This window comes from Petromyzon marinus, chromosome 8, assembly GCF_048934315.1.
Source record: "Petromyzon marinus isolate PM22_M1 ecotype Great Lakes invasive population chromosome 8, UKy_Petmar_22M1.pri1.0, whole genome shotgun sequence".
In the NCBI taxonomy this organism is placed as follows: Eukaryota; Metazoa; Chordata; class Hyperoartia; order Petromyzontiformes; family Petromyzontidae; genus Petromyzon; species Petromyzon marinus.
In genome coordinates, this window is record NC_133674.1 from 8,552,800 (window position 1) to 8,569,058 (window position 16,259).

The 16,259-nt window shown below is 47.5% G+C and overlaps 1 protein-coding gene across 3 annotated transcripts in view; it reads left to right on the forward strand.

Moving 5' to 3' along the window:
- LOC116940190 (ethanolamine-phosphate phospho-lyase-like) overlaps positions 1-16,259 on the forward strand; it is a 53,821-nt gene that overhangs the window by 21,845 nt on the left and 15,717 nt on the right. For all 3 annotated transcript variants that reach the window (XM_032949585.2, XM_032949583.2, XM_032949586.2), the window contains exons 3-11: positions 469-628; positions 2,087-2,161; positions 4,260-4,353; positions 6,500-6,616; positions 8,990-9,072; positions 10,449-10,674; positions 12,068-12,222; positions 13,935-14,024; positions 15,061-15,191. In XM_032949585.2, coding sequence (XP_032805476.1) covers positions 469-628; positions 2,087-2,161; positions 4,260-4,353; positions 6,500-6,616; positions 8,990-9,072; positions 10,449-10,674; positions 12,068-12,222; positions 13,935-14,024; positions 15,061-15,191 — 1,131 coding nt within the window. The remainder of the gene's footprint in view (positions 1-468; positions 629-2,086; positions 2,162-4,259; positions 4,354-6,499; positions 6,617-8,989; positions 9,073-10,448; positions 10,675-12,067; positions 12,223-13,934; positions 14,025-15,060; positions 15,192-16,259) is intronic.

The following is a 16,259-nucleotide window of genomic DNA, read 5'->3' on the forward strand; positions in this document are numbered from 1 at the left end:
GTTCACCATGTTCAGCGTAAACTCAAGCAAAACAAGTTGTCCCGTGACCGAACGCTGTTTTAAATTTGTCCCTTTAAAGTTATCGAAGTGTCCGTGCCCTGGCACACTTCAAAAAGTGACTCATCGCGTCGCGTTGTGCATCCGGCTGGCTGGAGTCGTGGCAAGAGCTCTTGACTCACAAGGGGACAGCGTGCGAGTGCAAGTGTCCCGGTCAGGAGCCGAATTCAGTTACCATCTGTACCCGCATTGCGAGACGTCAACAGGGTTGTTTTTTGGTTTAAATCATTTCTATGGATAGCCTCACCCCCCCCCCCCCCCCCCCCCCAACGTAGACATGCAGAATTCCCACCACTGGCCCAGGGACGGCAAGGGGCAGATTTACGCCGAGTGGCACTGACGTTGACTTTTTGGTTTGTTTGAAGATGCCGACTCTTGTTTTTGCCGTCGACTTTGTGCGTTTTTTAACAGTCGGCCACTGCCACCCAGACGTGGTTCAGGCTGCCCACAAGCAAATGCTGCTCCTCAACACCAACTCACGGTTTCTGCACGACCACATGGTCTGCTACGCCAAGCGGCTGACGGACACCCTGCCCGAGAAGCTCTCCGTCTGCTACTTCGTGAACTCGGGGTAAAAAGGAATTGCAAATCGCCGACGAAGCAGGACGGGACGCAAACACGATTGGTTCGTGGTGTCAGGTGTTATTGTTTTTGCCTTTTCCTAGCGAGGCATCGCAGAGACGCCTGCTGCAGGGGGTTGGTTGGACGAGACCCGAGTTATTCTCGCCGCTCAGCAGCTGTCGCTGCCCGTCACCCGGAGGGTGAGGGGTTAAAGGGCATGGCTCAGATGAGAGACCGCACGCCCGTGCTAAAGGGTTGCGTCTCGCACCGACTGAGGAGTTTCGGTTTGCCCCCCAGAACACATTCCTGCGGAGGGAGCTGGTAGGAACGTTGGGTTGCTCGGTCAATGGCCAGGGTTATACTCCAACAGCAACACGTTCACGATTACCATACGATATTTGTGACATTAGACCCTTATCATTGTCTTTAGTTGCAGTCCTGAAATATTTCATACTTAAGATTCTAATAGATAATGCTAATAATACTGCTATAATACATGGTCATGCTATTGAGTGTATTAATAGGATACAATTTAAATATATGGGCATTTCTAAATAAGCAACACCATGAGGTATATAAGACTGCAAATACTATTAAGTGTCATTATAGTCGACAATTTCATTCAGCATAATCCCTGGGTGTGTGTGTGTGTAACACGCAAGCATGCACCCCGTGAAAAGTTGTGACAGCCGTACCCTAGCCTAAGCGTTTGAATTCTCAACCAGCCTCATTATCCTCTTGGCAAGGAGGGTATCGTTCTCTACGTCTCCATTCAAGATAGCTTTAGCTGGGCGGAGCATTTCAGAGCGCTCCAGAGCGCATTTCTATTGCACGACCTGTTCGCCCAGAGCGCATCGTAACAGGAGCTCACAGTCAGCGGAGCTGCTGCCTCGCCGAGCCTTAGGTGGACGCCAGATTGCGTCAAAGATCCGTTTGATCGAATGTGTCACACGCCCGCCTAATGCTCAACGAGCTGTGCAATTCTCTCCGCCGTTTAAAAAAAAAACAAGCGCTCTCCTATCACACCGTCCAATAACAGCTAAGTTTCCGCATTGTAGCGCCATGGTGGAATGCTCTCTACCCACTGAATCCATGGACAGATTGTATTGGGTTTTGCAAATACACCGTGCTTGCGTACTGGTTTCATTATCAGCTGCTCCTTACTCGCTGCGGGTCAGTGACTCTGCGCCCATGTGACCGCAAACACGCCAGCAAATAAACCAATCACTTTAAAAGACGGCGCGCATCTGACGTCTTCACCCCCGTTTCTACGTAGATAAACACAACATATGCGTTTTGTATAGCCCCATTTACACATGTATTGCGTTATCCTTGGTTTTTGTTGTTGTTGTTGTTTATCCGGGCCACCCCATTCATTACCGGTGGTTCCACAGAAGGTGTGGTCAGGCGGGGAGAAAACCTATGCTGGCACATTCCTCCTGACACGCGGCTGTGAAATGACTTTCAGGTCAGAGGCGAATGACCTCGCGCTGCGCCTGGCCAGGCAGCACACGGGCCACGAGGACGTGATCACCCTTGATCAGTAAGAGATAGTGCTGCCGGTCATGCACACACACACACACACCCACTCCACGGACGTGATCACGCTCGGTCACTAAGAGATAGCGCTGACTGTCATGCACACACATACATACACACACTCCACGGACGGGATTCAATAATCATGGAGGAGCAAACATTATTTTCCCTTAGGGCTGAACAGAACCTTCAAATATTTTTGTGGCCAACCACGCGTTATCGCAAAGATCCCCCATATAACTTTAACATACTTTTGGGGCAAGTAATGTTGGCAAGCACCTATGAAGAATGGAACACGAGAGGGTGGGTGGCCATCACTACGCCTCGCCGCCTATGTCTCCCGAGTGGCAATGTTTACACACTCACCAGGTACTCATTCGAGTACCTGGTGAGTGTTGGCCTCATCAAACCGGAAACTTATTGTGCTCAAAGGCCCCCAGCTGTTTGTTGTACAATGAACTGAAGTCATATCTAAACTCCAGATCGACAGGGACTAACCGTGATTATTCTCTCTTTTGGTTTCTATTCGTGGAAACTCTTTGTCGGCTGTTTAATGTCATCACGGCAAAACAATTTTGGTGTTAGGACTAGGTTTTACCCTTTTAACTGGCACAAAAACTGACACCTTTATTCAAGGCATCATGTTTGCAATGACCACAACACAAGCAGTCAAAATGCAAACAAAAAAGACAACTCTGATAATAATATGCACTGTCCTTGAATTTGATTGGTCCACACCCGAGACAGCTTTTCTAAGAGCCTAAGCTGTCTCGGGTGTGGACCAATCAAATTCAAGGACAGTGCATATTATTATCAGAGTTGTCTTTTTTGTTTGCATTTTGACTGCTTGTGTTGTGGTCATTGTAAACATGATGCCTTGAATAAAGGTGTCAGTTTTTGTGCCAGTTAAAAGGGTAAAACCTATTCCTATATCTTGTTTCTGGCAAAGGAGGTCTCATAATGTTAATTTTGGTGTTCCTAAGACTGTATAATATTATCATTGCCGTGTTGCAAACAGCCCCCACCCCCAGCGAAACATTCCCTTGTCAACAAATGTTGTGCGGTCTCCAAATAATAATTTTAAGTCCCAAAACAAAATTACCCAACAAAAAACTCACTATTCGCATAAAATAATTGTGTTTACTTTTCCATGGACAAATGCTTACAACTCAATACGTTAGTAAACGTGACATATGACAGAATCATCACAGCTGTGACAACACCTGCAAAGATTACGCAAGACTGTTTTGGTCACCTGTGCAATAGCACACCTGGAATTCGGAGCTCTGTCTAAACAAAAATCTAATCATCAAGTCTCCTTTCAATCCACTGTTGGTAGAAGAATCCCGCTGGGCAATGTAGGTTGGTTGGATTTAGGGGCCCAGTCCTGTCGTACGCGTTTCTGTGTGGGCTTTGGTTTCCTTCGGGGTTTCTCCCACAGCTAATGACATCAAGTTGGTGTTGGGTAAGAAGAGTTTTCGGACTCATTGTGGCTTTCCTATGTGGATGATATTTTTTTCCTTTTCAAATAATATTGCAGTAGGTTCTTGCGGTTGAGCTGCATATAGCTCTCCAATGTGTTTCCAGGTTATACCGCAGTTTGTTTGGCACAATGTCTGATGAACGTGGAGTGAAACGTCGATCATCGTGTCGAGCAACACCGAGTGCAACCTTAATTGCCACAAATTTTCAGATAATTATCACCGTTCTCTGTGCTGTCATTGCCTCGGAAACTGGTGTGTCTCATGCCCCTGGGTCATGGAGACTAAAGTAATTCAGTTTGGACAACTAAGAATTACACTCTGTGCACTTTGTTCTTTCACAAGAACCATTGTTGGTGGTTACACCTTAACAATAATGGTGCTTATATTAAAAATAGATTAATGTACACGATTTCAGTATCCTAACAATCCTGTCCATTAAGATAACTCACATTTTAATTCAGCCCGGTCATGAATAAGTCATTCTGCCTTTAAGAGAGAGCAAATATTGTGCTGCAGGGCGTTACAAGTTGAAATAATTATCGCCGAGAGTTTGCGCGGCTTCTGAGAAACAAGCGAACAAAATGTGATTTAAATGTACGCCTACGCGTCTCTCCTCAGTGCATACCATGGCCACGTGACATCGCTCATCGACATCAGCCCGTACAAGTTTAACCGCATGGGCCCCGACGCCAAGAAGGAGTGGGTGCACGTGGTGAGTCACGGCCTCAAGCGTAGGGCCCACTCCAAGTGGCCGAGGGCTACTCCACGCAGACGGCTCTTTTATTTCGCTGCATCCTTATTCAATACGGCCAGCAGCTGTTGAGACATTTCAGAAAAGCACGTGATGAAAGAAATGCCGAGGCACACGGATAAATATGATCGTCGTAGAAAAAAATAATATATATGCCTATTTATAGAAATGAGCTCACGTGCAAGTGCTGAGAGGATTGTTAATTCAATGCATAGGATTTCGTGACGCATTTTTATTATGATTCATAATTAGTTTGTAATGGGTTGGATATTGTGTCGGTATAATGTCAATCAAAAATTTTTACCGTAGTAAATATCGTTTAACTACAGTAACAAAAAGTTACATTATACGTACACAATCGCCAATCTGAAACAAATTATGTATGAATCACGGGTGGATTGTTTACATCGCGAGATTGTTAGGGATGGTGACGACTTGGGGAAGCCTCCACGTCGCAGTCGATTGGTCACGGAAAATTATTAAGATATTTAAGATAGTGCCCATCTGTATTATACAAATGTGATACACAAGCTGACCGTATATTCTGTCGCAATTAAATGTGGCTGCATCTCAAGGAGTTGTAACAGAAACAGTGGACGTGTTCATACTGTATACGTCCAGCCAAATCAGAAACACCGGCTCATATTAAGTATTGAAATAAGTGTGTGAATGCCACTTCATCTCGAGGTGTTGTAACAAATTGGGGGTGGGGTGGGGATAAAAATGTGGGGTTACAAAACAACAACGAAACTGGGGAGGGTGGTGGGCGAACAAGTGAGCCGATGGGATCGTTGACAGAGGGGATAGGGCGACGATGAGAGCGGGACAGATGGAAGAGCAAAAGGGCAACCCGCGAGGGACCAGGGGACAGCAACACACTCAAATGAGTCCTGGAGGAGAGCAAAGATGAAACTGGTGTTGCCGAGGTCCAGAAATCGAAGAGTGCACGCAGAATGAGGTTGTCGTGGGGGTTGGAGTTCCATCAGCAGCGCCAATCCAGTGATGTCAGGGAGCTCCAGATGAAGTTTATATGGGATGTGGGGCAAGGATAACGAATGCAGCCTGCTGCCTTCTGATCACTTAGACAGGCGACTGGGAAAAATGTAATCGTTCATGAAATTGGGATTACACTGTATACATCATAAAACATGTGACTGGTCAACAGCACCGTCGCTGTGCCTCTCATGCCCCTCGATGTGGCTGTGAAGAAGAGCCATTACTCGGAATGTCACATTATATATGCGTACATTTTTGTTTCCTTATTAACGTGGTGTTATTGTGTGCAGTTTATTGCTATTTACAAAATAAAGTGCCAGCCAGAGAGTGGGGAGGATCTGGGAATGTTTGGCTCAGGCAAGAGGCAGGCAGCAGTGTGTTGAGCTCACAGCGACCTCAACCCACCACCGGGGTATAGGGAGCTGGTTGGAAGCAGCAAACAGGCACGACCAAAAGGCTCAAACCACCTTCGCATTGCTTCAGGAAAATGTGTAACTTTTTGTTACTGAACCTTATGTGCCAGAGGCACATGCAACACTTTCAAGATCCTGCTTCACGGTTGGGATTACGAGGACATTAAACTCGGGTACAGTGTGGCGCTGTGAATAGACTCCAGCCAGTTTCACACGACCAAGTAATGCCCGTACCTCCGATTGGCACGGTTGGCTATGTACGGTGCGAACGAACTTCAACATACACACACATACACACACACGTGTCCATCACTTAGGCACAAGCGCACGAGTGCTGTGAGGAGGACCCGTTGCTGTAGCATGCCTTGAGATGCGGTCGTATATGATCATCGGCAGTCCTGATCAAACCACTGCTGGATAAAGGCCTTTCAAAGCCATTGCCATTCCAGTGATATGCCCTGCCCAAGCCGACTTAGCTTTCTTAGCGCGGTTGCATTTAGACGCGAAACACATCTGACAATGAATCGTAAATTGTATGTCTTGTATTGTATACGCATATTCTAGCAGGAAGGCACTCACAGGGATTATGCTGTCTACTTTACGTGATGCTGGCTGTTCCCGCTCCCTGTTTGAAGCCGGAGGCGAGAGCCAAACCGAGCGCTCTAAATTCACACGCGACGTGCCAAATGTTCACGCAGGCATCCAGCCCGGACACGTACCGGGGCAAATACCGCGAGGATACCGCGGACCCTGGCACGGCTTATGCCAACGACGTCAAAGAGATGCTGGAACAGGCTCACAAGAAAGGACGCAAGGTATGGGGGGCGTCGCGCTCTGTTGCAAACTCCGCCAGGTCGGTGGTGTTCAAAACCGTCGAGGGGCACCACCTCTCCGCGTTGTCGCGATTGTGCTGGATGGCTCTGCAATCGTTTTTTTTTTTCGGGTTGTACCGCATTTCTTTTCGGCGAGATGTCCCGACGTTCCCGAAGAGACTCCCAGCACGCTGAGCGAAACGTCAGACGTCATGCGGGACAGCACACGGTGCGACCCGAACGCACAGGAGAGAATCGGAATCTTTATTTAGACTGGCGGAATCCGATGAGCGACGAAGCTCTTTTTCACAAATGTCCAGTTTCAACAATGCGCAGATTTTTTTACCGCTGTAAGTCCATTTTTAATACCGCTACACCCCAAGTAATGTGTCATTTTTAATGAAAACAAACGCGTAAGTAACGACGCCCTACCCGGTAGGAAACACCGCGCCGGCGCTGCATTTGTGCTTACGAATGGTGCGCAACACAAATCGCTGGGGAGTCCCGATGAATGAATGCACTAATAGAGTGTTCATGGAGGGTCGTCATAGACGTGCTGTGGGTAGAATGCGTCAGCACTGTGTAGCCAAGATTCCAGAGCTGACAATAGGCAGCCTCCTTTCTTATCCGCAACCCTAAAGGGTCGACGAGTTGTACCCCCCCCCCCCCCCTGCCCTGTGATATTTTCACAAACCTTTCACGTAAGACGGAAAGCGACTTATTCATACAACAACACCCCAATTAAGTTACAGTAAAAGGTCACGCTGCGGGAAAGGTCGCGGTTTTCACACTCCAGAGAAGAAAAGCAACACGCACGCGGCTCACACCCAAAGGTGTGGTTCAAAAGAATGGAAAACAGCCAGAGGACTTACTGTGAAAGCATGACAGTGCATTTTTCTGACATCGCCGCAGTAATTTATTCTCAGTGAATTCCCACCTGGTGACATTCTTGGCAGCGTTGTGATGAGTCGATGGACACTCACAAAACCAGAGTGTAAAACAAATATTTCTCTAAATATTTAAACAACTTGGTTGGCAGCCCATGCGTGTAATATTTCACTCGTTGACTGACTCGACTCCTTACAGCTCAGATGGTTGGCTACGTACGGTGTGAAATAAGTTCAACATACATACCAATGTGATAATCGGACAAGAGATCCTTTGTGAAAAAAATACAAACGGTAGAGGCTGGAAGGAAGGCCACGTGTGGTTATATCTGCAGTGTGCTTGCATCAGAAGATGAGCTTCACCCCCCCCCCCCCACCGGTGCAACATATGCACGCGTTGCTTAAATAATAGCTGTATATATGCATGACGTGTTCTGCAGTATAAGATAACCGTGAATGCTCAGTTGTCCGTTTCGCACGTGAACAATGCGGTTTATAAGAATGTGTCTTGCTGTGTTTGTAGATTGATTCTGGCTTAGCAATCATTGGAAGGATTTGATAAACCATTTCGGGCCTTAATTGATTGTTCAAGCTTATGGTGGCTTTCAGACCACATCCATTATTTTCGTCTCCTCCCTCCTTTTTTTCCGAACATAGATGGACTCGTCCATCTGAATAACTCCCAAATCGCTCTCCGTGGTGCTAACGTAAAAAAAAAACCGCCACTTTTTTCAAATTTTCTCGCTGTGGTTTTCACACCTGATGATGATTGCTTGTGTTGCAGTCGAAACGTCGTGAGAATTTTATTGTTTTATTATTTTATTATTATTTTATTGTTTCCCTTCTATGTGACTTCACCGAAAGAACCAATATATGTGTTTGTAGCAGTTGGGCATTCCAGCAAAATCCAATGTTGTACTCTATTACGCTGTCACATATATGCTACCCACCTTCGCTGAACCGCACTGAACGGAGTGGTCTAGATATCGTCGAATAAAGTGCTCCCCCCCCAACCACCGTGAGCTGCACACCATGGGGAGGTCCTCATCCAGCATTGGACTGACACAAGCGCTGGGAATGTACATTTTAGGAAAAATCTGACAGGGTGTGTGATGCTATTGTTAGAAGCACTTGGCTCACAATTCGAAAGATTACAAATTCAAATCCCCCATCGGGGGGTTAATTCAGCCCACCACCACTCCGGCGCCGATAAAAAGGAGTACCACTTTGTGGGAAGTCAACAGCGGTTGTCCTACAGAGAGACTGGTCCTCGTCATGGCAACGTGGATTTTCCACCACTGGCTCAGGACCGCCGATGTTAGTGAGAGCGCCGCGCCAATTGCTCGTCGGAGCGGGGAGACGCTTTTGACTTTGTGATTTGTGTGGAGAAAAACGAAAGGATGTCGCGTTTTCGGTGTTTTAAGAGGGCAGTGCACGGTGTGGCATTGCCTCGCGTGTCGCCAAGCGCGATATTGTCTCTCCACCATAGATCGCCGCGTTTGTGGCCGAGTCCATGCAGAGTTGCGGGGGACAAATTATCCCCCCGCCCGGATATTTCAAGCAGGTCGCCGAGTATGTTGCATGCCGAATCATGACCTCACCATGACTCGCAACCAGCAAACTTACTTCTCAAACAAATACACGTATTCACCACGTCAAACTTACATTTTATTCTCTGTCGTTCCACCTGACCTCCGCCTTGCTCACACTGATTTTTACATGCGAGCTCATGTTTCTTGTCTAACTTTTGAAATATGAATAATGTTTCTCTCGTTTTCGTTTGGCTTATTTTAATTGCTTGAGCCTTATATATATATCTATGTGTGTATATATATTTTGGCAGAAGTGCTGAGATAATTTTGACGTGCAGAAACTACTCTTTTAATTGCAGCTGCCTTGTGGAAATACAATGGCGCGACACTAATGAACGTTGGAAAATTTTTGCTCGAATAAATTGTCATATCCGGATGAATTTTTTTTGTACGTTGACACTTCTAAAACTACCCACGATAAACGACGATTGCACAGTTGGGCTTATTTCAAAATGTATTGTTCCAACAACAACAATACACACTTTAGATTTATTTTCAAATAGCAAGCATTAATGAAAAGAAAGTAACCGACGTCGTAAAATTAATTAGCTCCCTGGAAGACAAATATGCATTTCGCTTTTCATTAAATAATCAAATGGTGGCACAGTGGTTAGCACACTGAACCATAAATCCGGTGATTTGAATTTGATAAATATTTGAACCGGTTCTGGCTGCCTCTCTTCATCAATCTGCACTAACCAGCATGGTGAAGTATGGTCAAACGACTCCTATTCTCAACTCAGCATGGGGAGGCCTTCTTCCAGCACTGGATTGACAATGAAATGTAATTTTATACGATAATTAAACAATTCAGACTCGAATCGTGTTATGCAAAGCATGGGATTAATAACAGTCAACACTCCTTTTGTTGACGAGTCTGTGATTATCAGCAACAACAGTAACAGCCGCAGGCATGCTCAGTCCTTGACAATTGGCAGTTTGCTGTACTTGGCAGTTACCGTGCCTTTCCTACTCTGGAGCTAATATTCGCGTTTTTTCGCTGCTTTTCTCTGGCTTTTCTTTTTGGGCTGCTGTCAGCTTTTTTTTTTACACCTGGCGTGGTTCAGCATGTAAAAACACTGATGCATTTGCTTGAATTATTTCGATAAATTTACAATGTATTTTTTTGCTCTTAAATTACCAATAATTACCAAACGTATTACGTAAAAAAAGGTAAACGCTCTGCAAATTTGCCCGATCGCTTTTCGTTCATTATTTACCGTAACACTGCGACCATCGCATTTTGGCCCACCGATTGCCGCAGCCCAGCGACTCACGCGTGGATTTTTTTCCCTGTTGCCTGCCATCGTCACCCCCACCCATCCTCCCCACGCCGCCCGTCCCTCCACCACGCAGCCACGTGCGCCGCGCTGGAGGCATCTTCATCGCCGACGAGGTGCAGGTCGGCTTTGGCAGGGTCGGCAGCCACTTCTGGGCCTTCCAGCTCCAAGGGGAGGACTTTGTGCCCGACATCGTGACCATGGGCAAGCCCATCGGCAATGGCCACCCCATATCGTGCGTCGTGACCACCCGCGAGGTGGCGGACAGCTTCAGGGCCAGCGGCGTGGAGTACTTCAACACCGTAAGTAACGCGCACACCCACCGGCACTGCCGAGCTGTTCTAAAGCTAAACTTTTGTTGTTGTTGTATTTTACCCAGTAAGGCCCACTGAGCTATGTAGCTCTTTTTCGAGAAGCAACCTGGCCACAAATGATAGCTCAGCGAAGCGGAGATTTGGCTGAACGGGCGCTTCATGGGCGCACGGAATATGGGGCGGTGGTGACGTTTTTTGCGCTTGTTGCAAAGGTTTGTGGTTCTGACCCAGCGGCTGCCCTGGTTATTACTGCGTGGTATTAACCACGATCATACCACGCGGCGTCTGCTTCACAGTGGACATTAAAGATCCCATGCCATTATTTGGTATGGGGAGGCCATCGAGTGCTGAGATGACGGTGCGAATATGCCATATTTGCAAGAAATGACTCGCAAATTGCTCAATTGGGTTTACACACGACAATCATTGCCCCCATACTGGCAGACTAATGCCCGTATGTTGACAAGGTGCTGAGTCACCTTGTGCCCACTGGGACAGCTGTCGCTGGCAGCGCCTATTCAAACGTGTTGATGAGATGCCACTTGTGACGCTCCAGGCGTATCAGAACAAGTACGGTGTTTTTTTTGCGATGCCATCGATGAACGATTATTCGATTAACGATGCGGCTCCCATAGGGTCCCATTGTTTCTATTAACGATACATTTTCAATAAGCGATACGTTTAACGATATCACGCGGCCGCCAATTTCCGCCAATCATAGCGCTCCTAATTGGACTCATGCAGACCTCAGCCAATCAGCGACGCCCCTTTTATGAGCGTTTTGAGAGCAATTGGCTGCTTGCTTTTCGATGTTTGATGTGGGTTTAATACTTATGGAAACAGCTCTCTTGAATACTTCATGTTGTTTTATTTAAATGTTAAATAACATCAATAACAATGACCCCTAAAATTCATGTGAAGAACGTGAGGAAAAATTGTTTTCTCTCACCCCAACTTCAACATCAACTCCTTAAGCAATCCATCTTCTTAGCCTAAGGTAAGCATTTTAATTTTATGTTCAATTTATGCAAATTTCTATGGTCTATTTATTCATTATTTATCCTTATACGTTTTTTTATTGCGTGTTTAAATATTATGAATTATATTTTTGGGCGGAACAAATTAAGCCTTTAATATGTATTTCCTATATTCGATTAACGATCATTTCAATTAACGATGGCTTTCGTGAAACCAGTTGTTATCGTCCACCGAGGGACCACTGCATATAAATATTACCGCTGAGTTTAGTGCGCTGCCGCTGGCAAAATCGGTGAGGCTAGTTTCGCCCAGCAGTTGGAACACGACGTTCTGACCCAGCTGATGTCATTGCCAGCGGCTGAAACATTGTTTTTTGGCACTTTCTTGGCACATTTCTTGGCAGTTTGGCGGCAACCCGGTGTCGTGCGCCATCGCCCTGTCGGTGCTGGACATCATAGAGAAGGAGAATATGCGGGAAAATGCCGTGTCCACCGGGCGCTATCTCGTGGAGCTGCTCAATGAGCTGAAGACGAGGCACGAGATCATCGGCGACATCAGGTGCCCAACGAATGTCAGAGCGACGAGATGCCTCGCGCGGAGCCGCGCTTGCGGCTCCAGTTTTGGCGAGAATTCTGGCCTCCCCTGTGCCTGTCACGCGCAGGTGGATTCACTAATGATTGCCACACGAAGGCAGTGTGTGGCCATAGTGCACCAGCGCTGGATTCCCACCAGAGGAGTGTCTCCCGGCACGCTGCATGGCCTGGACACTGGCGATGTAGCCACTGCTGCCAGAACAAACCAGTTACTCGATTAATCCACCTGCACACATTGGCTAAGGGGCCGTCCATAAATGACGTCACGCACCTAGGGGGGGGGGGGTCAGACATTTGTGACGATGTGTGACGATGTGTGACGAGAGGGGGGGGGGGGGTTGAGAAATGTGACGTCATAAACAACACGTTCTACTTAATTAAATATAATTTTTAATAAATATTTTCTCCTACAATATCAGAGTGCAGCGCCACATTAAATACGCACTACAATGACAATAGTTTAAAGCGATTTGTCTGACTTTTTGTGATGTCATGTGGCAAAGGGGGAGGGGTGGTAAAAAATCGTCCAAAATCGCGTGACGTCATTTATGGACGGCCCCTAACACTGCAACACCTGGATTGGAGTTTGTATCGCCTCCTCAATCTGGAGCCACAGGTTGCCACTAGTCACTATCAGTTACGGCTTCTTCTCTGTGTATCTCATTGTGATTTGTCAAACTTCAATTGCTGTACACCACGCAATAGCAAATTCACAAGAGAGGTTGGGAATTTTGTGGAAATGCAAGCCTCATGATAACTTGTTAATTTTGAGTCTAAAAAACGAATGTCCTCTTGTTTATAACAACCTGCTTATCAAGTTTGGGTTTCCATCACATGCGCGCTCGGGTTTAAGTAACTCGGTGCACGTGTGAGATGACATGTTTATCACTGCAGCTGAGTCAAACAAGGAATAACGGGTGAGCAGAACGATGACAACACCGTCGGCTGTGTTGTGTCTCTTCCTATCGTAGCTAGCAGCATTGAATCCAATTATTAATCCAGAAAAGCCTCAGAGTCTCAAGACTCTGCTTTAGAAAGGCCCTGCTGTATTTGCATATTTGGACACTACCATTTATTGAACGATTGGCATGTGTGGGAGGAAACCAGAGTGTACGGAGAAAATCCTCGCCCATGAGAGGGGTGGAACTCGACCCTACCACCTCCTGGCCACATCCCGCAGCTCCACGCCTGCAACACCTCTGGAATTCACTGGCGTGGTCACGCAACCAAGGATTCGTCTTTGGATGCGAGACCACTCACCTTGGGCCCAGTCATCCAGACTCAATGATCGACTGAGCTGGGGGCAAGTTGAGCGAGTTGATTACCTCGTTGTGGTTGGTAAGACTCGGGAGCCTCACTGTGATAATAAAACTGTTAGAATAATGACAATTGTGATTATTTTTTTATTTACCCAGGAGAGCCACACTGAGTCTGAAGACTCTTTTTCAGGTGGTTCCTCAGTTAGGATGTTTGACCAACACCAATTACAATGCGTACATTTAGCTATGGGAGAAACCCAGAGGACCCGGAGCAAACTCATGCAGAATGAGGGGAAAAAACATAGCAAAGTCCCCACAGAAAGGCACCCGAGGCAAGACTCGAACGCAGGTACTTCTTGCTGTGAGGCGCCACGGTTAACACCGCGCTCTCCATGCCGTTCCCCGCGAATCTCTGCAGGGGGCAGGGACTGTTTGTCGGCGTGGATCTGGTGAAGGACAGGAAGTCAAGGGCAGCAGCAACTGCAGAGGCCGAGCACATAATCTACAGGCAAGTGGATGACCCTCGCTTTAATATTTATTGTTTGGAATGTTTGGGCTCGTGGTTATACATTAACACGTACCTCGTATGTCCCTTTGATTACCACTCAGTAAAAGCCACACATTTCGATGGTCAGTACTGTTTATGCTTCACTGGCATTTGTTCCTACATGTCTTCAAATAATGGTAGGTGCTGTTGCCTGGTTCTGTTCTGCTAGCGAATGTTTACACTTGCCGTTGCTGTTAGTAGCGCCAAGCCGAATCGTGCTGTATAGCTCTCTGATGTGTTCTCGGGTTTGTGCCGCGTATTCTGAAACCGAATATGGAGTCCCTAAGAGAAGCTGCCAGCACGTAGAGTGATACGTCATGCCGCACAACACGTGGTAATGCCCAAAAAACACATCGGAGGGCTACGGTCTGTGACAGGACTGACAGGGAATTCACACCTGTGGTCCGCAAGTCTATGGGAAGCGGTCCGCGCATGCTACGATTAGGAGCAGTTTTAATATTGACAAATATGTTATTGGTGCTTGGTGGTCCGTGAAACATTTTTTTAGGGTTGACAGTGGTACGGAGATCCAGACAGGCTGGGAATCAATGCTCTCTGACATATAACAGCAATCTAAAAATGTCATTGGGGGGAACAACTTCCCCTTTTTCCCCACCCCCCTACCCCTGGGTGAACCTATGTTTTATGTTGCAGCCTCTGTTTTTGGCCGTTGTGGTCGCAGCACAGTGGTTAGCACGCTGCCCTACGAACTCGGCGACCAGAGTTTCATTCCCGCTCACGGCCAACAACAGTGACGATTATCTGAACCGGTCCTGGGCACCCCCTAGGTCAAATGAGTGCTTGGTGCGGTGTGTAAACATCGCCACTGGGGAGTCAAAGGCGGTGGGCGTTGTGCTGGCCACCCATTCCCTTGTGTGCTGTGCTGGCCTTCATAGGTGCTCGCTAACAGCACTTGCCCCAACAGTCTGTTCAGGCTATGGGGGGGGGGGGTCTTTGTCTTTGTTGGTGGTAGTGACAGCTACGTTTTGTCGGTCAGGTTGAAAGAGGAGCACGTGCTGCTGAGTGCAGACGGGCCCTACAGCAATGTGCTCAAGTTCAAGCCGCCCATGTGCTTCAACCGGGACGACGCCAAGTTTGCTGTGAACAAGATCGACCAGATCCTCATGGGTAATCCAGCTCGACCGGCGCCCACCCATTACATGTGTAGTGTTCTTCATGGAGGCACACACTTGAACTTGGAGGCAACACGTTTATTATAACACACCAACAGGGTTATTACTCAACGTTACAACGGTTAACTAGATCCCAACAGGGCAACTACATAACAAGGTCGGTCAGTAACGTACTGCCAACCACCCCGTCTCGTATGTGACCGACGACCCAGAGCGAAGACCGTAGGACGCGCCGACCTCCCCCAGAGAGCCTCGATCGCTCTCAGGACCCCGGCTTAATGCCGCTGAGCGTGGCCTTGCCCCTTCCTCGGCCACGCCCCCTTCTGGATCTCTCCAGAAGCTTCTCGGCCCTCATCACTTGTCCCCCGAGCCCCCTCTCGGGCCCCCTCGCGACTCTGTCCCGGTCACGTGCCCTCTTGGGTTCACACAGAGTATCACGTCCTTATTTGCTCTTTCTCCGACCCTCACCAGAACTATGCCCCCTATGGCCCTCTTCCATGTCAACCCTATTCTGGTGGCAGAGAGAGAGAGAGACTCCCGACGTGCATTTCCACTCTCGTGACGGTAGTTGGCGCTGACGCCATTGTGACCACTTTTATGCCACTACACATGCTGTCAGAGTGTTTCCCCACTCAAACATCACCAACAGTGTAGTGAGTTAAGGATGGTCTCATCCCAGTCATCAAAACCGCACTTGAATTGGCTAAATTCTATATCTGAGAAGATAAATCGGTTTGTCGTGTGACGAACATTACTCTCATATGCAGAGCGGGTGGGAGAGTGCTGCCTGCCGGCTGCCGTGTGTGTACCAGAGGTCATTTTCAGGGATCTCCACTATGATGGGCTGTTCTCCGACACGAAGGGCTGCACTGTTCTGCATGGAATCCGAAAGGATACTGTGCCTCATGACATGAAGCCGATGGCACGATCGGGAGCATTTTTGGGAAAATAACAAAGATAAAAAAAATCTAACACCATCATCATAATCATCCCTTAATGTTAAAATAGTTCGTCCCATGTCGTAGGCGCCCTGTGGCAGCTATACCCGTGAGGCACAAGGTGA